This window comes from Anomaloglossus baeobatrachus, chromosome 11 (assembly GCF_048569485.1).
Source record: "Anomaloglossus baeobatrachus isolate aAnoBae1 chromosome 11, aAnoBae1.hap1, whole genome shotgun sequence".
In the NCBI taxonomy this organism is placed as follows: Eukaryota; Metazoa; Chordata; class Amphibia; order Anura; family Aromobatidae; genus Anomaloglossus; species Anomaloglossus baeobatrachus.
This window is the reverse complement of record NC_134363.1, coordinates 142,813,817-142,841,778: the sequence shown is the minus strand read 5'-3', so window position 1 is coordinate 142,841,778 and position 27,962 is coordinate 142,813,817. Positions and strand designations below refer to the sequence as shown.

Below are 27,962 nucleotides of genomic sequence, written 5' to 3'. Positions count from 1 at the left end.
AGCTGGGAGTCACGTGATTGTGGAGCCTTTTCTGTACACAGATCCTCCATACTGTCTGAGCTAACGGGGAGGAAATCTCAGGGTAAGTCTTCAGATCACAAGATCTTCAGACTGATACATTGTGCGATGCTTTACTGTCAGGACAGGAGAGAGTTAATGCTGCTGTGATTAGATCACTAAACTGATACATTGTACCGATTGCTCAGCTGTATATGGTCTGAACAACCAGAAGGTTATCATCCACTGACAGCAGAGACCTAGGAAATAGGGAGAAACTAAATCCTACAGATCGGCTCCGTAATCACCGGCCACTTTATAGTAATGTAATTCATGCTTTGGCTAATATGGACCTTTTTTTTTTTTCTCACTTTATTGATTGCGACAGCCGATCAGTCACTAGATTTCACAATACAAATTGCAGCGTTGATAAACATTTTGCTACTATGGGCAGTTTTAGGCTATGTGCCCACGCTGCGGATTTTGCGCGGATTTTTCGCGGATTTCCCGAAAATCTGCAGCAGCGGCACTTCCAAGCCATTTCAATGGCATTTTGGAAATGCTGTGTCCATGCTGCGGATTTTTCCGCTGCGGATTTGCCGCGGATTTTGATCCGGAAAAATCTGCAGCATGTCAATTGTTTGGTGCAGATTTGGTGCGGATTTTTGGTTTTGAATGGGGGAAAAAAAAAAAAAAAAAATCCGCATCAAAATCCGCGGGTGCGGATTTGCCGCGAAAGTCGCGGATTTTCAGGCAGAAAAATCCACAGGTACATTCTACCGTGGACACATAGCCTTAGTGCTAGACTTTTTTTTTTTTTGTTTATTCTTTTGCTTTTTTTGCATTTGAAATGCGTAGGTTTTTCTTCTCTATGATATTTTATGCATTATAAATAGTGATGATCGAGCGTGCTTGTCTACAACTCTCCTCTGCGTCACCGGGTGTCAAGTTGAGTCGGCGGCTCTAATAAAAGTCGTTGTCACTACCCAATGCGTGTGAAAAGCTGTACTTTAAAGCTGTACTGACCGGAGTTGCATTTGGGGAACGTGGACTACAACGGAGGACCTTGATGAGAACATTTTTGATACATTTGTGAAAGAGGGATAGTGCAAGGGAGGCTTTATTCAAATAAACTATTTTTTTCTGTGTGTGGGTTTTTTATTGGATTACAGGGTTATTAATGCGGGTGTCTGATAAATCCCTCTACATTACTAACCCCTTGGCTTGATGCCAGCTGACATTACACAGCTGACATCAACCCCCAAAATATTACCCCGACTGCCACCGCACCAAGAGAATCGTGAAAAGCTGAGGCAAAGTGCGAGAATTGGAACATCTAATGTGATGTACCAATTCTGGGACAGCTGCGGGCTGCTATTTTTAGGCTGAAGGGGATGGACTTTCCCAGCCTGATGATATCAGCCCCCAGCTGTCTGCTTTACCTTGGCTGGTTAAAAATAGGGAGAATCCCACAATGTTTCTTTTAAATTATTTATTTATTTTTGTTCCCAGCAGCGACTTGGGAGTCAGAGATGTGTCCAGACGTCTTCCCCATGCTGTTCCCAGTTCATTTGAGCGCTGTTACCATCTATTTCAGTGATTTTCCTGTCTCCCCAGCCCTTCTGTTAGGCTATGTGCGCACGTTGCGTAAATACATGCAGTTACGCTGCGCTTTGTAGCGCAGCGTAATTGCATGCGTCCTGCGTCCCCTGCACAGTCTATGGAGATTGTGCAGGGGCCGTGCGCACGTGGCGTTTTAGAGTGCAGCGCTTCGGCTACTGCCGAAGCGCTGCGTAAAAAGAAGTGACATGTCACTTCTTCCGTGCGCTTTGCCTGCAGCTCCTGCTCTATCTATGGCAGGAGCTGCAGGCAGAGCGAATGGAATCGGCTTCACTACGGACATTTCTGCAGCGATTTAAAGCGCACATGTGCTCTTCAGATCGCTGCAGAAATATCTGCAGGGCTAGTACGCAACGTGCGCACATAGCCTTAGGGTCTTCTGGAAAAATGCTTGAGTTCTCCATTGACTTCCATTATACCCGTTATTGGAGTCGAGCCCGTCCAAGCGTCAGACCTGCTTGACTCAAGCACTGAGCCGTCAGGCATGGTAGTGGTCACTCATCAGTGTCATCACTAATTATAAAGTTTTAAAATCCCAATAAATGTTCTATGTTTTTATCTTCATAGAGCTGGAATATTTTGCACTTATCGGGACACCTGGTAAGGTGGAATCCTTGCATCGAGGAAACAACATTACTTTACTGGAGGTGAGCTGCTTGTCTCCTTTTCCTTCTTTCGTAGTGTCTAGGCCTAAGACACACGACGAGTAAAATCAGACAAGTCGAATGCGATAAAAAAAATCGCATTCCACTCGGACCAATGTTACTCTATGGGGTCATTACGATCTTCAATTTTTTTCTAAGTCAGAATCGGACCAAGAATACAATCCAGTGTCAGCGAGAGACGTATCACTTGCACCCATACAAGTCTATGGGTGCGAGTGAAACATTTGACTGCATTCGGATGACTTCCAAGTGCAGTACTATATATGCACAGGCTGACAATGGAGGAGGTGGAGAGATCACTCCGTCCCTCTCCTCCACAGCTGTGATCCGATTGAAAGATAGGATCACAGTTGCATGACAGTCGGCTCACGCTCGTGGTGGCCAATGGGGGTGATGTGATGGAATTCCTCTAATTAACCACTTACATGCCACGGAAACTACGTGGTTAAACCTGCATGGTGGTTTAAACCCTAAGGGCTCATTCCCACCTTTAGTGATTTTTCTTGTCCACAAAAAATGATCAAACTTTCATCCGTCTTTTATTTTGTTATCATATTTTCATCAGAGTTTGTTCAGTGTCAGTTTTTATCATCAGAGTTTCATCAGTTTTTGTTGGCAAGAAAAAATAAACCAATCGAGATTCCTCCAGCTTCTCCTATCAAACAGTCATGAAAAAAAGAGAGGACACGAGTGGCATCTGAGTGATGTGTGAGGATTTTTTTTCCAGAGACCCATAGACTTGGATGAAAATTATACGTCTTTGTGATTTTGTTTGGACCACTTGACCTGCAAAAATACACGGACCTGCTAACAGCTCCATAGACTATCATAGGCAGAAATTTTATATATGAAAAACACAGAACTTGTATGAGATAAAATGATATCTGAATGTGCCCTAATAGGCAAGATGTTCCCTTATTCTTTGCTGTCATGTTAGCAGTATGGTTTAAAAAGAGCACTTTGCTCCATGTTTTCTGGTTCTGCAGCCTTGTAATTCACTTTTGAAGGAAAATGTCCAGACTGTCATGATCCAGGACCGGTATTCTCCGCTCCAGAGTTTCACAGACCCGGCCTGGGCATGTCACTGGTTAACTCCCATCAGCCTCATTCTGGTTTCAGGAGACACTATATATGGTCTCTGAACCTGCATTGCAGTGCTGGTTCTAGTTTTGCTCTGCAGCCTGTGACTGGCTCTGGTGAGATTTCCTGTTTGATCTGACTCCTTGTTACCATGCCCTGACCGGTACCCTCCCCAGTTCGTCTCTGTTGTTTGTGTTTCCCTCTGCATACCTGATCTCTTGGCTTACGACTCAGTTCTGTTTTCTGGGTTGATTTTTTTTCCTCCCTTTGATGTGACTTGACTCTCCTGGCTAGACCCTGTTTGACTACTCTATTGCCTCCTGGTGGTTCGCCTGTTAACTGCCTGCTGAAGTTACTCTGCTGTACTTCAGCTGCCTTTCTGTTACAGTGTTACTTTGACTCTCCTTCACTACTCTGCTGCCACCTAGTGGGGAATACACTGTACTACGTCTAACTTGCCCTTTGTACAGCGTGACAGACTATCCAGTGTCAACTATAAGCCATGACCTTCGATATGTCTCAGGACTCTTCTTTTTCAATCACACCACATCCCACCACCACTGCATTATAGTAAGAACTCTCAGACATCCTAAAAATAATACATTTTAATATTAAGAATATTTCTACACAGTTTCATTGTCTTTTTTATTTAACTTTCCACAGACAGGTGTAAACAAAAGTTAGTTCTTAGCAATGCTTTTCTATTTAAGTCTGTGGCACATACTAGAGTTGGGGACCATGCTGATTGGGTACAACTTTTCACGGTGAGATGGCTTTTTGTCACGGATGGTGTGGGTCCTGTGGCGTACCGCTGTGGAAGGTCACAGCGTTTGGCTATACAAAATTCTCCTTGACATTCTATTCTTCCTTCTGTGGTGTAAATGGAATCCTATATATCTTCTCTGTTTGGTGTTAATTTGCTTCTTTTTAGGACCCTGCAGATATTTTCACTTCAAAGCTGTTTATCCTGATCACTACCCCAGATGTCCTTAAATACCTGTATTTCCCCTTGGTGTTTGCTGGTGATAGAGTTATATTTCTTAACAGTCTTGAGTGCAAGCACTCGGCTTGTATTCATCTGGAGAAACGTTGTATGTTTCGGTACCTCTCCCTGAGTCATCTTGGAGATAAGCTGTTTGCTTACTTTCCCGTTTGTGTTCCCTGTGTGTTCTTTAGAATTCAGTGGGGTTGACTTGGTACTCCTCCTAGCCGTTCCTTACCTAAGGCTCAATTCCGGGTCAGCGAGTTCCAGGTATCCTGCATAGGTGCACAACCTATCTAGGGTGGTCAGGGGAGCCAGGGGCCAGCAGTAGGTTTGATCAGGGGTCACCATCTCCCCCTTCCCTAGACACAGGGTTTCCCACTTCCCTCCCCTCCCTTTTTCCCGTTCGCTTGGTATTTCCTCATACCTAGAGTGATGACCATGGTAGCACGGTATTAACCCCTTTATTCTTCCATCAACGATTCTTCCCGTACCTAGAGTGACACTTTTACGCTGTTTTTATCAAAATAATGTCATCTACAAATCCTATGTTATTTATATTTCCTATTTCTATTTACTTACTGCAGGGTACTTGCTTGTTGATTTTATTCTGGGTTTTGACACTTTTAATCTTTGTCTCTTTGATACATTAGTATAAAACATGTTATTTTGTACTTTTATTGTTTTGTTGTTGTTGTTGTTCTTTGATAACATTACCATTTTAATTAATAAAACATAAGAGACTTTACATACAAACAACAAGAAATACATTTTTATGTGATAAAAAAAAAAAACAATGTAATTCATGTGTTAATTTTTTAATAGACATGTCTACAGTGGTACCAGATGCGGGCGGTGTCGTGGTGATCTCTCAATTGAGACCACGAATTGGTCAAGGAAATGAGCCTGAAGAAGAGATCTGCGCTGCTCCGGCCAGAATGCCCAAAGAAGTTGTTACATTTTACAAAGGAGAACCTGAAGTTCTGGGGGTAAGTCCACATCATAAAGATGTTACAGATGAACGGGTCATGGGGTTTCTACCTTACCCAAAGGAGAATTTGTCTTTTATAAGACACCTAAATAAATAATAGAGGACATTGGATACGTCACAGGATTCTTTCCAAAAATAGCAAAATCCTCAAGATGGCAAAGGGAGACCAAAAATCAAAGAAAATGAAAAGAGAGAGTATTATTATTATTATTATTATTATTATCATTTATTTATAGAGCACCATTGATTCCATGGTGCTGTACATGAGAAGGGGGTTACATACAGAACACATATACAAGTTACAGTAGACAGACTAGTACAGAGGGAAGAGGACCCTGCCCTTGCGGGCTTACATTCTATAGGATTTTGGGGAGGAGACAGCAGGTGGGGTGTAGATCGGGCGGCAGCACCGCACGGCTGTCGGGTGGCAGCACCGCGCGGCGGTCGGGCGGCAGCTCCGCACGGCGGTCGGGCGGCAGCTCCGCACGGCGGTCGGGCGGCAGCTCCACACGGCGGTCGGGCGGCAGCTCCGCACGGTGGTGAAGCAGTGAGGTCATTGTAGATTATAGGCATTTCTAGTATGTGGACAGTCAAGAAAAACTATATTTTTCAACAAAGAATATGTCACATAATTATTTGTAGGATGACAATTAGGTAAGCATATACCGAAAGAATCCACAAGATGGAGAAAAATGAAGACTGAAAAAAATTAAATAAAGAGTAGTAGTAGCTGTATGAGATGATGAAATATGTCCCTACAATTCAAAAGTGCCAAATGACCTCAGTAACATTAGAAGAGCAGGTAAGTATGACAGAAAAGGTTCATATACATAAAGACCGGCAATGGATACACAATAATATTGTCATGGGTGTGTCTCGTGTGAGAGTCATTTGGTTTCTGGCCATAGAAGGTCACAGTGTTTGGCTGCGCAGAATACTCTCTGACTTTCCATTGTTCCTGCTGTCAGTATTCATTGGTATAGGTAGCTTACCTGCTGGATTCATCTCTCTCCTTTTGGACCCAGCAGGAGCTCTCCTTCCACCCAGCTGCTGATCATTAGTATTCCCTTGGTGTTTCAATGCACATGAATATGTATGAAGGGTAAAAAAAAAATCTGGCGGGACAAGAGGCACCCCAATGCGCGTTTCATGTAATGCTTCTTCCTAGGGGAATAGAAGCATGGAATCAAAGGTGCAAATAGGGTCTTATCCGGTAAACTAGTGTGGGGTAAATGCTGGAAAGCCACTCACCTTGTCAGCTTGTGCCAGTCACAACCCCTTGGTAAACATAGAAGTAACGCGGAAGGCAGCGGTCCCGCGGTGATGAGATGAATGTGAATATAGAAGAAAACGGATATAAATACCACGCCAAAACCACAGGAATGTGAAGAGTAAAAGTAAATCCCTTTTATTTCCACAGGTCTAAGCGTTTCAGGAACATATCCGTCCCCTTCTTCAGCACAATGTACAGGAAATATTATTATATTTCCTGTACATTGTCCTGAAGAAGGGGATGGATATGTCCCTGAAACGTTATTCCTAGGGGAAGTATAGTTACATAGTAAGGTTGAAAAACAGACATTTATCCATAAAGTTTAACCTTAAAGTTTAACCAAGGGTTTGGGAGAAGATGTTGAATGAAGGGCAAGGGTATAAGTACAATAAAAATAAACCAATCTGCTCAAAAAGAGCAAATTTTTTTTTCTGATCCCGAGTGTCAATAAGACTTGATCAACCTGTTCAACAGAGATTTTATACATTTACATAAATATTTATGTTTTATTATTCTGACAAACCATCTAGCCATTTTTGCAAACATTGACGATTACCACTGTAACCAACTCCTGAAGTCGGCTGTTCCACTAGTTCTTCTGAAATATAAAAAAAAAATTCTCCATATGGAGGAAATGTCATCTTTACATGAAATAATAATTGTCCATACTTCTTATATGGGTGATTTTTGTATTTTGTTATGTTCTCCTTTTATTTGTCTCTTCTCAAGACTAAATAAATGTAATTATTTTAAGCTTTCCTCATAACTATAGGTTTCCTCATAAGTATACACACTGTTTGCTACATTGACTTTTGTAAATTGAGCACAGATCTCCCTATCCACAGTCCTTCCATTCATATACTAACCTCTAACCTCTCTCTAAACTATCTACTTCTTTATTTTCTATCTTGTCCTCCCACCATCATCCCTAATTTAAATATTCCACTTCCCCTGTTAATTATTTCCCGCAGACTCCTAAACATTCTGGTGCAATCTTTCAGAAAAATACAGATTGTACCATAGACAGTATTCTCAGGAATATTGCCTGTGCCACGTTCAACTCTCAGCTTTAATTTGGAGACATTAACTTCCTAATTGGAGAAAGGATTTAGGAATTACAGCTCGTTAATCTGTAGCTGCCTCTTTTCCAAGGAACCAAAACTAATTGAACAATTATCCCACAAGGTCTTTAATAGGCTATATGGCCTGTTGGCTGGTTAATCTATCATCAATTAAGCAGGTAAAAGGTCTGGAGCTGATTCCAGGTTTGGCATTTGCTTTCGGAAGCTGTTGCTGTAAACTCACAACATGCAGTCAAAGGAGCTCTCAATCATAAAGATAGAAAAAACGTTAGGATGAGCCAAATCAGCAGTTCCGTACATTCTTTAAAAAAAAAAAAAAGAGCTGACTGATGAGCTTGGGAACTCAAAAAGGCCTGGACGTCCAAGGAAGACAACAATGGTGGATGATATCAAAATTCTTTCCTTGGTGAAGAAAAACCCCTTCCCAACATCCAAGCAAGTGAAGAACACTCTCCAGGACATTGGTGTTTCAGTTCAAGTCCACCATAAAGAGAAAACTTCATGAGAGCAAATCTAGAGGGGTCACCACAAGGTGCAAACCAGTAATCAACCTTAAAAAAAGAAAGGTCAGATTAGACTTTGCCAAAAATCAAAGAAGCTGCTCAGTTATGGAAAAGTATTGTATGGACAAATGAAACTAACATAAACCTGTACCAGAATGATGGAAAGAAGGAAGTCTGGAGAAGGCTTGGAACGATTCCTGATCCAGAGCACAGCACATCCTCTGTAACACATGACGGAGGCGGTGCGATGGCTGGACATGCAGGGCGTCCAATGGTCCTGGTGGCACTAGAGTTTATTGATGAAGCTATGAATCCAACACTTTATTTTCAACTTAATTTTTCTCCAAAACATCTTCACTTAAAAAATAAGCAACTTTATTTACAGTACAGACCAAAAGTTTGGACACACCTTCTCAAAGAGTTTTCTTTTTTTCATGACTCTAAAAATTGTAGATTCACATTGAAGACATCAAAACTATGAATGAAAACATGTGGAATGAAATACTTAAAAAAGTGTGAAACACCTGAAAATATGTCTTATATTCTAGGTTCTTCAAAGTAGCCACCTTTTGCTTTGATTACTGCTTTGCAAACTCTTGGCATTCTCTTGATGAGCTTCAAGAGGTAGTCACCGGAAATGGTCTTCCAACAGTCTTGAAGGAGTTCCCAGAGATGCTTAGCACTTGTTGGCCCTTTTGCCTTCACGCTGCGGTCCAGCTCACCCCAAACCATGTCGATTGGGTTCAGGTCTGGTGACTGTGGAGGCCAGGTCATCTGGCATAGCATCCCATCACTCTCCTTCTTAGTCAAATAGCCCTTACACAGCCTGGAGGTATGTTTGGGGTCATTGTCCTGTTGAAAAATAAATGATGGTCCAACAAAACGCAAACCGGATGGAATAGCATGCCGCTGCAAGATGCTGCGGTAGCCATGCTGGTTCTGTATGCCTTCAATTTTGAATAATTCCCCAACAGTGTCACCAGCAAAGCACCCCCACACCATCACACCTCCTCCTCCATGCTTCACGGTGGGAACCAGCCATGTAGAGTCCATCCGTTCACCTTTTCTACAAAGACATGGTGGTTGGATCCAAAGATCTCAAATTTGGACTCCTCAGACAAACCACAGATTTCCACTGGTCTAATGTCCATTCCTTGCGTTCTTTAGTCCAAACAAGCCTCTTCTGCTTGTTGCCTGTCCTTAGCAGTGGTTTCCTAGCAGCTATTTTACCATGAAGGCCTGCTGCACAAAGTCTCCTCTTAATAGTTGTTCTAGAGATGAGAAGGTGTGTCCAAACTTTTGGTCTGTACTGTAAATTAGTTTGAAAAATATTCTATCATTTTTTTTACTAAGTTTCTATACACCGTGTGCAGAATTATTAGGCAAGTTGTTATTTAGAGGGGTGTTTTTTTATTATTGATCAACAACTATGTTCTCAATCAACCCAAAAGACTCATAAATATCAAAGCTAAATATTTTTGGAAGTTTGAGTGGTTTTTTTTTTAGTTTTGGCTATCTTAGGAGGATATCTGTTTGTGCAGGTAATTATTACTGTACAGAATTATTAGGCAACTTAATAAAAACCAAATATATTCCCATCTCACTTGTTTATTTTCACCAGGTAACCCAATATAACTGCAGAAAATTTAGAAATAAACATTTCTGACATGCAAAAACAAAAAAATTAGTGACCAATATAGCCACCTTTCTTTATGATGACACTCAGCAGCCGACCATCCATAGATTCTGTCAGTTGCTTGATCTGTTTACGATCAACATTGCGTGCAGCAGCCACCACAGCCTCCAGACACTGTTCCGAGAGGTGTACTGTTTTCCCTCCCTGTAGATCTTACATTTTATGAGGAACCACAGGTTCTCTATGGGGTTTAGATCAGGTGAACAAGGGTGCCATGTCATTATTTTTTCATCTTTTAGACCTTTACTGGCCAGCCACGCTGTGGAGTAGTTGGCTGCATGTGATAGAGCATTGTCCTGCATGACAATCATGGTTTTCTTGAACGATACCGACTTCTTCCTGTACCACTGCTTGAAGAAGTTGTCTTCCAGAAACTGGCAGTAAGTCTGGGAGTTGAGCTTTACTCCATCCTCAACTCGAAAAGGTCTCACAAGTTCATCTTTGATACCAGCCCATACCAGTACCCCACCTCGACCTTGCTGGCGTCTGAGTCAGAGTGGAGCTCTCTGCCCTTTACTGATCCAGCCTCTGGCCCATCCATCTGGCCCTTCAAGAGTCACTCTCATTTCATCAGTCCATAAAACCTTTGAAAAATCAGTCTGAAGATATTTCTTGATCCAGTCTTGACGTTTAATCTTGTGTTTCTTGTTCAAAGGTGGTGGTTTTTCAGCCTTCCTTACCTTGGCCATGTCCCTGAGTATGGCACACCTTGTGCTTTTTGATACTCCAGTAACGTTGCAGCTCTGAAATATGGCCAAACTGGTAGCAAATGGCATCTTGGCAACTTCACGCTTGCTTTTCCTCAATTCATGGGCAGTTATTTTGTGCCTTTTTTGCCCAACACGCTTCTTGCGACCCTGTTGGCTATTTGCCATGAAACGCTCGATTGTTCGGTGATAACGCTTCAAAGGTTTGGCAATTTCAAGACTGCTGCATCCCTCTGCAAGACATCTCACAATTTTGGATTGTTCAGAGCCTGTCAATTCTCTCTTCTGACCCATTTTGCCAAAGGAACGGAAGTTGCCTAATAATTAAGCACCCCTTATATAGGGTGTTGATGTCATTACACCGCACCCCTCCTCATTACAGAGATGCACATCACCTGATTTACTTCATTGGTAGTTGGCTCTCAGCCTATACAGCTTGGAGTAGGACAACATGTATAAAAAGTATCATGTGATCAAAATACTCATTTGCCTGATAATTCTGCACACAGTGTAAGTCTCCATGATGCCAGAAGAGAAACAATTATTCCATAATCTGATCCTAGTCATATTCCCTTCTGGCTTCTTTTTCCTACGCTATGTTGTTGTAGGTATATAATAATATTTTTTAGCATCAGTTATGTTCTGCTATAGTTATACTTCTAATGTGTACAATGTTTTTCTCTTACCTTGCAGACAACACAGATTTTTACAGGAATTGTCCTTATATCCTTTGACATTATGGTGATGACCTCTGGTTATCTTGGGATGATAGCCTATAGTGGTGTCCCCATATGGGCTGGAATATTGGTAAGATATATACACTTATACCAGCAGTATGCTATTTATTACTTTGGTTCTTGCTATTTTTTTTAGCTTAGACACAAGAGCTGTGATCAGTGACTATGGCATAAATCCGGTGTCTGCCAAGAGTCCGCGGTGGTCTGAGCTCCTGTCTCAGCATTGGCTCTGGTTGCTTTTCTCTCCCTCCGCAGTGAAGCTCTGGAAGTTTTGTATTAACCTCTTGCTGACCAAGCAATTTTTAATTTTTTTGCATTTTGGTCCACCCCTTGTAGTGTCGGCATCCCTGAAGGGATGCAGACTTACTCACTGCCCCAACCTGGTCATATCCTTCCCCGCACTCCCTTGGCCATGTAAGCTTGCTGCTGCTTCCTTCCCCTCCTGGGGCCTGTGGACGCAGCCCAGGTCTCCCAGGAGAGTGCTTGGGGCAAACGCGCACACCGGCCCTCCTCTTAAAGGGCCGTCACGCTATTTGAAGGAAATGCCTCTCAGCCTGAGTGACTGAGCTGTGGGCAGAGTTTCACCATACATCACAGCCCAGCATCGCTTGTGCTTGTGGCGCTCTGTGGTTAAGAAGAGAGCGTGCAAAATGATGGGCTGTGACGTGGATGAAACTCCGCCCACAGCCCAGTCACTCAGGGAGACTGGGTCATGCCTTGGTGATGCCAAGTAAACTTCCAATTCCGGAAGTTGACGTGACATCACCAGACATCAGGTGTCACTGCAGCCCGGGTCACATGGTAGGGGATGAGTGGACAGCGATAGCGCCACTCACACACAGAATGGTCAACAGAAGGCATTTAGAAAATGCCTTCTGTCACAGTTTTACACCGATGTGACCACTATGCTTTGTAGTGGACCATCTCTTTAAATGCCATAGTTAGAGATTGACAGAAGCATTTAAAGAGTTAACAGCAATGAGCGTAGCTCTGCTAGCAACTGTTGGAGGGAAATGATGGCTGTGTAAACATAATCATCATCAACCAGGAATGATTCAGGCTAAGCTCCTGAGTCTTCATCAAAGATGTGGACCCGAAATCGGACATATTGCTTGGTATATCCAATGTCGGGAACGGGAAATTGGTTTAACCAATCCAGCCACAAGCTCATTAAGAAGTCAGTTTTCACTTATGTGATGCCTTCTTTGCAATATACCATTGGTGTTGTCACTGCAGTTGGGGAGGCAACTCAAGGCTGTTTGCCTGCTATATTGGTACGCCTATTAAAGAGGACCGACCACCGGGATTTTTATATATAAATTAAAGCCAGTGCTATACTGGTGCTATCATGCTGATTCTATACATACCTGTAGTTCTGAGATCGGATGTATACTTTCTGAAATACAGGCAAGTAAAGTTTGTGAAATGCACTTAGTTGATTGATAGCAGCTACAGAATATCCAATAGATAGGGTTGGGAATAAATAGCAAAACCAGACCTGTCTGCCTCCCTCCCTCCTCCCCTTGTAATAACAGAGACAGAGGGACAACCTATTAGATATTCGGTAGCTGCTATCAATCAAATAACAGTGCATTTCACAAACTTTACTTGCCTGTATTTCAGAAAGTATACATCCGATCTCACAACTAAAGGTATGTATAGAATCAGCATGATAGTGCCAGTATAGCACTGGCTTTAGTTTATATATGAAAATCCCGATGGTTGATCCTCTTTAAACCTAGCTTGTGGCTATATTGCAGTGTACTGTAATAAAGTTATAACACAGTGTGTTGTACAAATTTTCCATTTTCCAGGTTCAAATACCACATGGAGACTAATAAAATATTTTTAAAATAGTTACAAATTCATAGGTGCTGATCTGTAGTACCCGGTTGATGGAGCTGTGCTGTTTGGCTCTGCAATGGTTTACATCTGGCCTGATCTGAGAACAGCTGATCAGTGGGGGTGCACGCTGTCAGCCCATCACACATCTGATATTGGTGACTTATTCTGGGAATACTTTATACATTTCATCTCAGTCAAACCACCACATTATAAAAAAGCAACATTAAAGGGAACCAATCATCAGGATTTTCCTATATAAGCTAAAGCTAGTGTTATACTGGAACTATCAGGCTGATTCTATACATACCTTTAGTGGGCAGCTCGGATGTTTAGGTTTTGAAATTCACACCCAGGTCCTGCTAGGTTAATTGTATCATACTTATTCTAATTCTAACAGGGGGAGGGGATAACTATGAATACCTCCACAGATATTATCTGATCCTCAGCTGCTGTCACTCAACAAGGAGCTAATTTTATAAACTTTACTTTATTGTATTTCAAAACCTAAAAATCCGAGCTGACCACTACAGGTATATATAGAATAAGCCTGATAGTGCCAGTATAGCACTGGCTTTAGGTTATATACGAAACTCATGGTGATTGGTTCCCTTTAAATATTCAATACCAAAAAATCCCATGGAGAGTAGTGTTATGTGATAGTCAATGTTAAGAGCGCATGTTGGGGGAGACCTCTAGGGGGTCTCTCAGGGTCTCGAAGGAGGATTCCAGATTAGAACTGCGCAGATGTATATGGATCAGGAAAAATGACCAAACAGAGACGTATCTCTATCCGGGAGAAGCTCAATGCTATTCTAACCCGTATATTGTAAAACAATCACAGTTATGCATTTCATTCACTACATTCGGATTGCTGTTGACCAATTATCTAACTTGATTTCACTTACTACCTTATTTGGCTAGAGTTTCTTACAAGACTATACTGTCCTTGAAATTGTCTCTCCAGGAAATGAGACAAACTCTAGCGCCACCTATTGGAAGTAGCGATCCTAAAATTCAAAATTGGCCTTTTAACAAGCCTTTTCATATGAGCTAGGATATATGCCAGATCAGATTCCCAATTTGCAGACACAGTGTTTCGGGGTGATTGCCCCTCGTCAGTGCAAAGTATGGGTATCTGAGCTGGCTTATGAAAAGCTATGTGGGGACCACGGGGGAAGACTATTCTCCTTATGGAGACCTGACAAACCAGTCTGACTTTCAGTGGTAAGGGGACTTATAGCTGTAATGCCCCTCTGGGAATTATTCAAATTGTCTCTGCAGGAAAGGAGACAAACTCGATACTGTCCTTGATAAGGCACCTGGAGATAAGCAAAAGTCTATGCTCAGGACATCAGCAGCTTGTTACTGACACTCAAGGGACCAGTTTGAGGTGGTCTCCTGAATGCCTGCATTGTTCAGCTTAACATAATTAGTTTCAATAATACATTCCAGAAGGTGCATCCTAGTATACATGATAGCATTTAAGCAATGGTTATACAAAGACAGATTATCTTATTATTTTGGACAATTGATTCATAGCCTGCACCTTTACACGCACATATGACTTTGTGCTAAATGTCTCATTAGTACTTCTATCTTATTCATTTTAGAACTATTTCTCTTTTCTAACAAAAGATTTTGGAAAACTTGATTGAGGGTGAAGCCGGATTAAGGGGTACTTTGCACGCTGCGACATCGCTAGCCGATGCTAGCGATGCCGAGCGCGATAGTACCCGCCCCCCGTTGCACATGCGATATCTTATGATAGCTGCCATAGCGAAAATTATCGCTACGGCAGCTTCACACGCACTTACCTGCCCTGCGACGTCGCTCTGGCCGACGACCCGCCTCCTTCCTAAGAGGGCGGGTCGTATGGCGTCACAGCGACATGACACGGCAGGTGGCCAATAGAAGCGGAGGGGAGGAGATGAGCGGGACGTAAACATCCCGCCCACCTCCTTCCTTCCGCATAGCCGGTGGAGGCAGGTAAGGAGATGTTCCTCGCTCCTGCGGCTTCACACACAGCGATATGTGCTGCCACAGGAACGAGGAACAATATCGTATCTCCTATTGGTGCGACATTATGAAAATGTCCGACACTACACAGATCACCGATTTATGACGCTTTTGCGATCGTTTATCGGCGCATCTAGACTTTACACGATGCGATGTCGTTACCGGCGCCGGATGTGCGTCACTTTCGATTTGACCCCGACAATATCGCAGTATGTCACAATGTGCAAAGTACCCCTAAGTATCCACATATCACATATAGAATTCTATTCTATTTACTTACGTTACATTTATATTACTTTCATTTTTCTAGTTTATTATTTCTGGATCTCTCTCCGTGAACGCTTCAGTAAAACCAACGGTTGGAAAGGTAAGTAAGACCCCGTAACTCCCATATCCCCGATCCCCTCCCGTCACACTTATTTCTTTTGCTTTGAAAACAGTAACTGTATTTTGGTCCTGCCAATAAAGCCAATTTGAATTTGACCATGAACTGTAAATAAACGCTTTTTTGGGGGACAAACAAAACTGCTAATTTTTCTAGAGTTAAACAATAGTATGGAAATTATGTCAAAGAGAGAATTAAGACAAAAAGTATGTATTACATCATTCAGTCCCTGGTACCATCCAGCTATGCCCAATCACACCACTTACAGCTTATTCTGTACTAGGAAAAAGTAGATCTGACTTAAAGGGAACCTGTCACCAGGATTCAGCACTATAAAGTAAATACATGGCTATAATGGTGCTGTGATGCTGATTAAATGGATACCTGCGGTGAAGGAATCCAATCTGTGGTTGTTGAATTATCGTCCTCTAAAGTTTTCATGATGCTGTCATCCATGCGTCGCTTGTGCATCGGGGTAGGACTTGGAGGTTGGATCTTCTTCTACTCTGCCTGCCTCTTCTGTTTTTTCTGCAGGTCACTGATTATTTATTATTTACTGTATAGTGCTGAATCTTACTGGGAACCTGTCTCCAGATTTGGCCCTGTAAGCTGCGGCCACCACCAGTGGGCTCTTATATACAGCATTCGAACATGCTGTACATAAGAGCCCAGGCTGTTGTGTAAAACGTAAAAATTACTTTATAATACTCACCTAACAGACGGTGCAGTACCAATTGGTCGGAAGGGTGTCTCCAAGTCTTGTGCCTCCTCCATCGGCCATATTTGTCCTTCTTATGAAGCCTGGGTGTATGACGCGTCCTACGTCATGCACACTCGCCGGCATTGAGGTTCTATGCAGGCGCACTTTGATCTACCCTGAGCAAGGTAGATCAAAGTACTGTAGTGAACCTGTGCAGCACCTCAATTGTGGCTAGTGTGGATGACGTAGGACGCGTCATGCTGCCAGGCTTCAGAAGAAGGAAGCCAAAGATGGCCGAAATGGGAAGTGCCGGACCCGGAGAACAGAGACACCTATCCGACCAGTCTGAATCGCACCGTCCCTTAGGTGAGTATTATAAAGTGAATTTTACGTTCTGCACAGCGACCTGGGCTGTTATACACAGCATGTTAGCATACTGTATATAAGAACCCACTGGTGGTGGCCGCAGCTTATAGGACCCAAATCTGGTGACAAGTTCCTGTTAAACAAAAATAATTGTATTTACTGTATAAGTTCATATTCTTTTATTGAGAATTTTTAGTTTTAATTATGAGGGTGTTGGGTGGGGAGATAAGAAAGGGGGGAAGATTGTGGAAGGAAAGGGAGAGAAAACTATGGTAAAATAATAAGGATAGGTCATCAATGTAAAAGTAGGGGACAACTCCTTTAACTGAGAGCCCATCATGACAGTATATTAGAGACTTAGTAGCTCTTATCTGATTCCTAACTCCGACCACATCAAAGTTACAAAAGTCTAAGCGGTAACTTCTCTCCTTTTGGACATGTCTGATATGCCAGTGTAAGGAGACTTATAGGCCATGTAATGCTCCTCCTCTGGGACATTAAAATATGTAAATTGCGTATTCAGAGGAAGGGGACTAGAATACCTATTCGAAATAGCAATCCTAAAACTCAATATGGACCCTATAACCAGCCTTACCATATGACTAGGATAAAAACCAAACCAGAATCTCAATTTGAAGACACAATGTTTCGGGGTCTTGCCCCTCCTCAGTGCAAAGTATGGGTTCTGATTTGGCTGTATTAGAGGCTTATGACGTCATTGAGAAGTGCAGAAGACCAGTGTTAGATACCTCAGAGAGCAGCGGTAGGTGACTATATAAACACACACTATATTACATGTGTAATACCCACGGGGAACTAAGGGGGATAAGTCCGCACCTTGTACTCGTCGCCAGGCCTGTGATGCAGGTCTCTGCCGTGTCATGGGTGGCCTGGTCCGGTTCTGTGGCCCCCGAGGTGTAAAATAAATGGGGAATGGAAGGTAAATGAAGGGGGTGGGTTGTGGGTTTGGAGGAGGTAGTGGGAGAAGTAGAAGGGATTGTCTTCTGTGACGCCACCTGTGGATTGCGGCCAGGAGTGGGCTGCCGCTGCGTGTCTCTATCCACTGGGGCTGGTGGTGTTTGCAGCCAGAATCGTGTGGCTCCCACAAGCGGAGCGGGCCCCAGGGAGATGGCAAGCTGGTGTTCGCCATAGGCGCTGGGGCGTGGGAGGGCGGCTCGAAGCTCCAAGTCTCCAGGCCCCATGAAGAAAAGAGAGCCCCCCAGTTCTGGGCACTCAGAGAGTATCCACAAGCAAAGTGTCCTGCCCAAAGTGTCCTGCGCAGCGCTGACAGATTGGCTGCCTGGCAGCATCATACCGGTCAGGGACTGGAGGCAGAGGGCTTCTTGCTCGGCGACGCCAGGGGAGGTCACCAGCATTTGAGGTGAGCTTGATGATGGCGGGTTGCTGGATTCTTGGTTTAACTTGTACCGCTTTGGTCAGGATCGCCATGCCTTTGATGAGCTCCAGGAGGTGGAGTCGCAACTCGTCGATGGTATCTTTGCTCACCGCTTGCTCCTTGGCTCGAAGCCTCAAAGTTTACCAGTTACGTCTGGTGGTGGGACTCTGCTTCGTACCTTTTCTAGGTACCGCCCACGCTTTTCGTGCTCTCTTCTTGGCTCCACCCACAACGCGCTGGCTTTTTTCCTGCTCTCTGCAGCCATTGGCGCCCGTTGTTTTTGGTCAGCGCCAATCACAAAGTCTTTGGAAAACTCAATTTTGCTCAGCTCAATCTGTTAAAGCGCACAGTACCAGTTTGTTGCGGACACGGGATCCTGTTCATGACACCAAAATGTAACACCCACGGGGCACTAAGGGGGATAAGTCCGCACCTTGTACTCGTCGCCAGGCCGGTGATGCAGGTCTCTACTGTGTCATGGGTGGTCTGGTCCGGTCCCGTGGCCCCGAGGTGTACAAGAAACAGGGAATTGAAGGTGAATGAAGGCAGTGGGTTTGGAGGAGGTAGTGGGAGAAGTAGAAGGGATTGTCTTCTGTAACGCCACCTGTGGATTGCGGCCAAGAGTGAGCTGCTGCTGCTGGGGCTGGTGGTGTTCGCAGCCGGGTTGTTGTGGCTCCCCACAGGCGAAGCAGGCCCCAGGGAGATGGCCGGGGCGCGGTGCCGGTAAATGAAGGAGTCAAGACAGGGATTCTGGTTCAGGTCTTTTACTCACTGGTTGGAGTTTTTGTCCGAAAATGTCGGTTTCGCTGCTGGTAAGTCTCTGGTTATCCAGTGCAAGTTCAAGGCAATTATCGGTGTCCGTGTAAAGTGTCCTTTTGTAGAACGCTCTCCACTGGTGCAGAAAGGAACCCGGGCTGAGCTCGAGGCTCCAAGCCTCCAGGCCCCACAAAGGAAAGAGAAAGTTGAAGTAGGTGTTGATAGAACCGGTGTCCTGACTCAACTGCGTATATGACTGACTTGCTCCTATTTCTACCCCAAGTGGCACCGACCCCCCCAGTGGTTGTCCTGGTGACCGGAAAGTCCCACTCTTCATGATGACTAACCCCCCTGCCTACCCCAGTCCAACCCCTAGTGGGAAGGCACCTGTTTGTGAAATAAGAACACCGGCAATTAACCCTGCACTTACTCCAGATAGGCACTGCACCTTAAAAACAATTGCAGTACCCTGTGGCGACCAGAGCCCCAGGGGTGTCACACGTGCACATACACACACACTGAATCAATGCAAAAGTTAATGTGAGTGTTTCAGTTTTTTACAGTCCCATTTTTTACAGGGATATTCCCGTCAACAATAGATGGGAATATCCTTTTAAGTAATGAATGTTATTTTGTCTTTTAGGTAAAGGCAAGCTTGTTTATGAACATTGTCACTACTCTATCAGCAGGTTGTGGAATGATAATTGGTCTAATTGAGTTTTTCGTGGTACCACTTTTAATCGAATATGAACTGAACTTGACATATTGTGCATATTATAAAAGCGATAAACAATGTTTAGGAGAATTTTCTGGTTTGGTAAGAATCATTTTTATGTTATTCTGTTAATATGCTGCTTATTACAACCTCTCTCTATAGGTACAATGATTAACCCTACATATAGGGAAGGTATGAGTTTAGAAAACTTGGTTGCTATAAGTATCATGTAATGAGTTTCTTATGGAATTAAAGACATATTTTTCCTAATTCAACAAGTTTTCTATCCTGTTTAGAATTTCAAAAAACCTATTAAATGTTTAATTTTGGTTTCTCTTGATATTTAGCGCTATATAATGCCATCTTTCCAGCTCTAGTTTAGATAATTCACTCCAGATGTATATTCTTGCTAAGTTCATTATTAGTCTCCAGTCTCGTGGCACCAAACCACTTGATAAAGTCCTCTGTAGATGTATGGCAGTTCCAGTAGGGCCCATACTAGGATCTCAAAGGGGGCTGAAAGAGAGAACCACATGACTAAGATGCCTGCCAGGCCCTAGTTTTGGTTATGAGGGGTGGTAAAATGGGTGTTTAGGGAAATAAAATGGCATTCTGAAGGCTTAGGGGGGTTTGGGTCTGTTCAAATGTAATTGAGGGATCAGCTGAGGGTCCTCCTTAGAAGTCTTACCTGATTAGTAGCGGGGGCAGGGTATATAGAGTACGCAGGGAAGGGCTAGAGCAGTCCATTGGTAGATCAACGTGTGGATCATCACCGTGACTATGGAGGCCCTTATGTAACAGTGCAAGTCCCTGGCATCAGAAAAAAAGACCAGCCTGGCTGCAGGAGTAGTTGATGGTATTGAGCAGCGAGGATAGCAAGGCGGCTGCCGAACCAGTGCCTCCAAAATGCACCAGAAGGCGCGACCCCCAGAGAGGGGTACTATTAGATAGGTACTCTTCGAGTGCAGTGGTGCAGTCACTGAAGGGCATACCTCTCAACTTTTAAAGACAGGAAGAAGGACATGTGTTTCAGCACTCTGACAGTTATTTTGCCCCTATTGAAGATCCTTAATGTTCTTACTCACTATGATACCCCTTCCAACATAGAGAATTATACCCCCGAAAGCCTCAGTACAGTTTGATGACCCAACAGCGCCCCCAACACAGAATGATGTCTCCACATTCCTCCACTCAAAAAACATGATGCCCAAACACAGTGTAATGGTCACAATAGTCCTTCATACAGTATGATGGCTCCCACATCCTCTGTATAGTATGATAGTCACCACAGCCCTCCACACAATATGGTCACCACAGCTCCCCATACAGTATGATGGCCCCCACAATCCCTGTATGGTACGATAATCACCACAGCCCTCCACACAGTATGGTCACCACAGCTCCCCATACAGTATGGCCCCCACAATCCCTGTATGGTACGATAATCACCACAGCCCTCCACACAATATGGTCACCACAGCTCCCCATACAGTATGATGGCCCCGACAATCCCTGTATGGTACGATAATCACCACAGCCCTCCACACAGTATGGTCACCACAGCTCCCCATACAGTATGATGGCCCCCACAATCCCTGTATGGTACGATAATCACCACAGCCCTCCACACAATATGGTCACCACAGCTCCCCATACAGTATGATGGCCCCCACAATCCCTGTATGGTACGATAATCACCACAGCCCTCCACACAGTATGGTCACCACAGCTCCCCATACAGTATGATGGCCCCCACAATCCCTGTATGGTACGATAATCACCATAGCCCTCCACACAGTATGATCAACACAGCTCCCCATACAGTATGATGGCCCTCACAACCCCTGTATAATATGATAGTCACCACAGTCATTCACACATTATAGTCACCACAGCTCCCCATACAGTATGATGGCCCCCACAACCCCTGTATAGTATGATAGTCACCACAGCCCTCCACACAGTATGATCACCACAGCTCCCCATGCAGTATGATGCTTCCCATAAACTCACAAACAGAATGATATCCCCACAGAGTATGCCCCCCCCCCAAAAAACATACAGTATGATCCTCCTCCGAAATTCCAGGCTCAATAATATAATGGAATGAAGAAAGCTTACACTCACCTAATCCTGGTTTCTTATACACTGTAGGTAGCCGCTGCCTTCTCTTTTAGCTTGTATAACAGCAGGCTGGCGCAGGCGCACAATGCAGTGATGTCATTGCGCCACCCAACGTCCCCTACGTAGCACCAGCCTCCAACAAGCAGCAGGCTGGAAGTAATTGGCAGTCTACTGGAAAAAGAAGTGGAGCAAAGAGCCCACATCTTATTGCTCCTCCACAGGTGTTAACAGTATTGGGTCTGATGTTTGTTTTTTGCTTCTGGTTTCTTCTAAAATTGAAAAACAAACTTTTTTTTTTATTTTTTTAGGTTGTCTATTATGGTATTATATCACTAAATGTACTCCTTTTCGTGCTGATGTTTTGCATTTCCATATCTACAAGTGTGTTTGCCTGCAGAACTGTCTGCCGATCGTCTTTTGAAGAAATAGTAAGTTGTTAATGCTACAGTCTATTTTAGCTTTGGGCAAAAAGATTGGCAAGACCGTAGTCCAACGTCCACACTGGCAATCTGTGGCAGCTGGAACAGGACAGTGTGAACTTCCTTGGCTAGGTCTTGTGAATATTTTTTGCTAAACTCAGGTCTAGTTCAGTCACCAAAAGCACTTGGCGCAACTTCCAACAATGTTATGTGCAAAGTTAGGTCTCGTGCTTACGAGTGACCACCACCTTACACGTCCCTCACATGAGTGACAACCTCTCTGATACTATGGATCAGGAGGGGGGGGTAAAGATTTGTCTCCACTATGGCAGGACCACAAGCTGTGAGCAAACAGGAGGAAAGAGAGCCATCTGGGAGTTTAAAATTCTCATCCTGTTTTGACACACAGACTAGTCATAATTTGACCCCTTGTCTTGGTTCATGCATCCTCTCCCGGGGTTTTAGGTCTCATGGGAGGGGCTTGTTCCATCCTGCCTCATTCTAGGAGGCTGTGCTGCCATATCTTGGTGCTGCTATCTCCAGGATGCCGCCAGTAATAGTTCCTGCTCTGCAGCGTGCACAACTGGTTCCCATGTGTCTGACTCTGGTCCGTGCCGTCTCCCAGCTACCTCTTCCTGACCTGTGTTCTCTCTGTACCAATGGTTCTTCCCGTCCTGCTGATCCAGTTCTGTCCTGTGTCTCCTTAGTCCTGACTGTATGATCCCCGGTCCCGTCCGGTCTCTCCACCTCCTCTTTACATACTTTGATCTCCCAGCAACTGACCTTGGTTTCTTTCCCCACCTTCGGCTTTGTTTTGCCCTTCTGCCTCTGATGTTACTTCCTGGCCTCCGACACCCTTGCTTCCACCTGTTAACGGCTTGCTTTCTCCCCGGTACTGATGAGATATCCTGGCATTAGACTGGCTAGCTGACGAACTTGCTTCGGTTTTCCCCACAAGCAGAACATGAAATCGCTTAGGGCCGTTTCACACATCCGGCATTTCGCCGGATCCGGCACGCATGCAGTACAGTAGATTCATATATAGTGGAAGCACGACACCATGTGGACAAATGTGGTTGTGCATGAAGCACACAACCGCATGGTGTCGCGCTTCCACTGTAAATGAATCTACTGCACTACATGCGTGCTGGATCCGGCAAAATGCCGGATGTGTGAAACGGCCCTTATGCACTCCAAATGTTAAAAAAACAAGACCATAATATATGGCCATTAACAAAAGCTAATATACTGGATATTGTTTCTAATTGTTAACACAATTTTTTACAATGTAAACTCAACATTTAAAGGGTAGCCTAACTTTTTAAAATGTATCAGTCCTTCCAAAGTTATCAATCTTTGTAATATACTCCATCACCTTATCTTGCTTCAATTGCTCTGAAACTCCATGCTGAAAAGGCTGTTTTATCTGCCTTGTTCATGCACTGAGAACAGCTGTTTTGAACTGCAGGTTTTGCAAATCTCTGTATATCTGTGTGACCATCTCTTTTCCCCTTCCCCATGCGCAGATTCTCGGGGAGAATCTTTGAATATACTGTAGTCCAAGCATAAGAGGGGGAACAGGGAAGAAGCTCACAGTAGTGTTCAGATATTTACTCGTCCTACAGTCCAAACCAACTACTCTCAGTGCATGAACAAGACAGTTCAAGCAGCCCTTTCAGTGTGGAGCAGGGTAGGGGCATTTAATTGTTCTGTGGGACCACATGAGAGACCGTGACCGGCGTGGAGAGCCGAAAGAATAGGCTGAAATTAATTCTGCTCAAAATTAATATTCACATGTGAATTCTAATTATTATTTTATATTAATATTGGCTCACTTAATATTGAGCAGAATTAAGTATACTGACATCCCCTTTTATACAGTATGAGCCCACACAATGCCCCCTCTATATATAGCATGAGCAGTCACATAGCTCTCCCTACAGGATGAGCCCTCACATAGCCCCCTATCTATTGTATGAGCCCAAACACAGAACACGTATATACAGTATCAGCCCACATACGCCTACGCCCCCCTACATACAGTATGAGCCTCGATACAGCACCTAACATACAGTATAAGCCCCCACATAGCCTCAAATCTACAGTATGAACCCCTACATAACCTCCTTATATACATTATGAGCCCCACATAGCCTCCTATATACACTATGAGCTACACATAGCCTCCTATATACAGCATGAGCCCCCATATAGCCTCCTATATACATTATGAGCCCCCTCATAGCCTCCTATATACATTATGAGCCCCACATAGCCTCCTATATACAGTATGAGCCCCATATAGCCATCAATATACAACATGAGCCCCCATAGTGTCTTATATAAAGTATGAGCCCCCACATAGCCTCCCATATACATTATGAGCCCCACTCAGCCTCCTATATACATTTTTGAGCCCTACATAGCCACCTCTATACAGTATGAGCCCCATATAGCCTCCTATATACATCATGAGCCCCATATAGCCCCTATAAGCAGTATGAGCTTCACATAGCCTCCTATATACAGTATGAGCCCCCACATAGCCTCCCATATACATTATGAGCCCCACATAGCCACCTATATACATCATGAGCCCCACATAGCCCAGATAAGCAGTATGAGCTTCACATAGCCTCCTATATACAGCATGAGCCCCCACATAGCCTCCCATATACATTATGAGCCCCAGTTAGCCTCCTATATACATTTGTGAGCCCCACATAGCCACCTATATACAGTATGAGCCCCATATATCCTCCTATATGCAGTATTAGCTTCACATAGCCTCCTATATACAGCATGAGCCCCCACATAGCCTCCCATATACATTATGAGGTCCACATAGCGTCCTCTATACAGCATGAGCCCCCACATAGCCTCCCATATACAGCATGAGCCCCCACATAGCCTCCCATATACATTATGAGCTCCACATAGCCTCCCATATACAGCATGAGCCCCCACATAGCCTCCCATATACAGCATGAGCCCCCACATAGCCTCCCATATACATTATGAGCTCCACATAGCCTCCCATATACATTTCTGAGCCCCTATATGGCTACCGATACCTAGACCTCTATATACAAATTTAAAAAAAAAAAAATCACCACATATTCATCTTGCTCTCATTTCCCCGCGGCCTCTGTTGCACTGACGCTCCGCACAGCACCCACAACGATGTGATATTATTGCATCTGCTGTGCCTCATGTTGGTTGATGGAATATGGAGACAGCAGCCCCTCCTCCCCCAATTTGTTCACCACTATCCTGTGGATGCAAATTGCGGTGATATTGGGTAGGTGGGCAGTGGAGGAGGTCACGGTGCAGCCCGCGGGCCACTGTTTTTAGCCCTTCAGCTATTTTGGTCCGTGGGACTGACAGGCACAGTCAGAGGCACGGATGTGGCCCGCATACCGCACTTTGCCCAGCCATGGTGTGGAGTTTGAGAGAAAAGGAAGCAAAATAAGGTTATGTCATACATTACTTTAAAATGTTTCAGAACTTTGAAAAGACTGATCAATAATTTTAAAAAAACATCTTTCATGTTTTGTTAAAGAATATTAAAGATGACTCTACTACAGAAATACAAAAATGTACGGTATTTTATTTCAGAATGTGGTCATCTATCAAACCACGACCTTAAATGTACTGGACGCCACCAGAGATGTCCCTCCTGACTCCTCCGCAGACGTCTCATCCGCCCTAAAGACACAGACATGAAGTCATTGGTCGTTGCGATCCACAAATGTCAAGAAGAAGAATGCAAGCCAAATTCACCGGCACCGTCCTTACAAACAACCTGTGACTTTATAAGATTTCTAGGAACTGTACAATGTATAACTTCCCAAAAGTGTAATTAACAAGTCACGGTACGGTTTATATTGAATCGAATCACCAATGACCGTATATACGACCAACAGGAATTGTGTTTTGTACAATATAAACATTATAAACATTGAGGTGTAAGAAATAATGAACTGTATAGAGTAGATCTCCTGGCTGATCCCTTTTTTGTCTTATTTTATGGACAGCAGTTGTCTGGTTATTATTCATTTTCCAAGCAACAATTCCCTATTCAGCATGTACAGCCAATCTGAAGGACTAGAACTGCAGTGTAAAGCATGGGGGAGAGATAAAGCTGGATACATTGCATTTAGGCTGATGTTTTTGTCCAAAAAATAAAAAAGCACCTAAACAAAAAGGACTAATTTGCTAAGTTCACTAGGAAAAAAAGCACATTTCCTGGAAACACAAAAAAACGTAGATACTCCTCCCTGCAAGGAGTCACGTGACTGTTCGGCCTTCTCTGTGCATAGATACTCTATACTCTCTGAACCATCAGGGAGGAAATCTCAGGGTAAGGGTCCTCGTGTAACAAAACCGGTACCATTCTCATCCAGAAAAGTGTTGTAAGAGTGTGACCTACAGTCGTGTACCCCCCTGAAGACACCCTGGGTTTCATGACTAATTTGTGACATCTGCTGGTTTGCAGAGTTAGGCCTTGTGCGCACGCTGCGTTTTTTTTTACCTCGTTTTGCCGCGGTTTTTTGGGTGCAGTTTGTTGCCCAAAGCTGCATGTCTTTCCTTATCCCAGCAAAGTCTATGAGAATTCAGAAATGCTGTGCGCACGTTGCTTCATTTTTACTCGCAGTTTTTGGTGCAAATATTGAAGCAGCATGTCAGCTCTTTGTGTGTTTTTGTTGTGTTTTTAAAGCCCGTCCAGCCATTGAATACACTAAAAAAAAAAAATACAAGGCACAAAAACACACTAAAAAACCCCCACCAAAAACGCACCAAAACATACGCAAAAAAACATTAAAAACTGTTACGAGGGGGACCCGGGGAAGCGTGCCAAGATGGGAAATGGACTGCTTCCGCCGGTCAAGGTCCACTGTGCGGTGTAAGGGACCGCCGCTATGGTGGGTGAAGAGTGAGCGGGTTGCTGCTAGCGATCGTCTGGAATGTCACAGACGATCTATGTACACCGATCTGCCCTAACCCCTGAGGGTTGTATGGCACAGATCTCACGGCTCGGTGTACCTGTTGCACGGGGAAGCACAGAGGTGCCCACGCACGTGTGCCAGTGGAAGTCACGAGAATATGGCACGAGGGTAGCACAGAGGTGCCCACGCACGTGTGCTTTCAATAACCAGGTGAGTCCAATGGAGACTTGAGGAGCTCACCTGGGACAGGAACACGGCCTGTTGACGGGGGTACTGCCGGAGCAGCAAGGCAGGAACACGGCCTGCAAACGAGGTACTGCCGGAGCAGCAAGGGCCAAGCCCGCAAGAGACAGTAATGCCTGAGCAGTGGCGTGGCAGCACGCTGCCAGACATCCAAACATAGAAGGACGGTCGCGCGCCGCCATGATGGCAGGGGGAGCTTTTAAGGAGGTGCAGCTCCACCCGAGGGCGGGCGCGAGGCGGAGATGACGGACTTGACCCAATCAGGGTCCACGACGTCCCAGCCTGGCCAGTCAGGATTCACCACGTCACCAGCCTTGTCATCAAGCCGTGTGACGTCAGTGAGCGAATCAGGACCCACCACGCATTGCACATGCTCACCCTCCTGCCTCTGGGAAATAGAGGCGGGATCCTCGGTCTCACAATGTGCAGAGATAACGGGAATCTCACTGCTTCCCTGAGCAGTAAACCTCTGCACATTGCGCAGCCTCGCAGACCTTCGGGGCCGCTGAGCAGGAGAGTCTGCGGCAGGCCAGGAATGGGAGACCGCTTCACTCCTTGTAACAGGAGAACCACTAGGTGTCACCCTTCTGCTGCCTCTCTGAGAAGGTATCTCCTGCACACTGCGCAGTCTGGCAGACCTTCGGCGCTGCTGAGCAGGAGTGCTTGTGGCAGGCAAGGAATGGGAGACTGCCTCAGTCCTTGCCTCAGGAGAGCC

The 27,962-nt window shown here is 44.4% G+C and overlaps 1 protein-coding gene across 2 annotated transcripts; it reads left to right on the top strand.

Moving 5' to 3' along the window:
* Window positions 1-26,262, top strand: LOC142255703 (membrane-spanning 4-domains subfamily A member 4A-like). Of its 2 annotated transcripts, XM_075327154.1 has the most exons (8): window positions 1-82; window positions 2,185-2,264; window positions 5,170-5,333; window positions 11,290-11,403; window positions 15,505-15,561; window positions 19,441-19,614; window positions 21,945-22,064; window positions 25,674-26,262. In XM_075327154.1, exons 3-8 carry the CDS (start codon window positions 5,172-5,174, stop codon window positions 25,779-25,781), a joined length of 735 nt encoding a protein of 244 aa, XP_075183269.1. In that variant the 5' UTR covers window positions 1-82; window positions 2,185-2,264; window positions 5,170-5,171; the 3' UTR covers window positions 25,782-26,262. The 2 variants fall into 2 exon arrangements, with proteins under 2 accessions (XP_075183269.1, XP_075183270.1); XM_075327155.1 differs by lacking the exon at window positions 2,185-2,264 and having other exon boundaries at window positions 31-82.
* The last annotated feature ends 1,700 nt before the right edge of the window (window positions 26,263-27,962 follow it).

Excerpts from the sequence above, each read along its gene's own strand:
- LOC142255703 (XM_075327154.1), top strand. The coding sequence starts at position 5,172 with ATGTCTACAGTGGTACCAGATGCGGGCGGTGTCGTGGTGATCTCTCAA. Across the intron at positions 11,404-15,504 it reads CCATATGGGCTGGAATATTG|TTTATTATTTCTGGATCTCT; the intron begins GTAAGATATATA and ends TCATTTTTCTAG. Across the intron at positions 15,562-19,440 it reads TAAAACCAACGGTTGGAAAG|GTAAAGGCAAGCTTGTTTAT; the intron begins GTAAGTAAGACC and ends TTTGTCTTTTAG.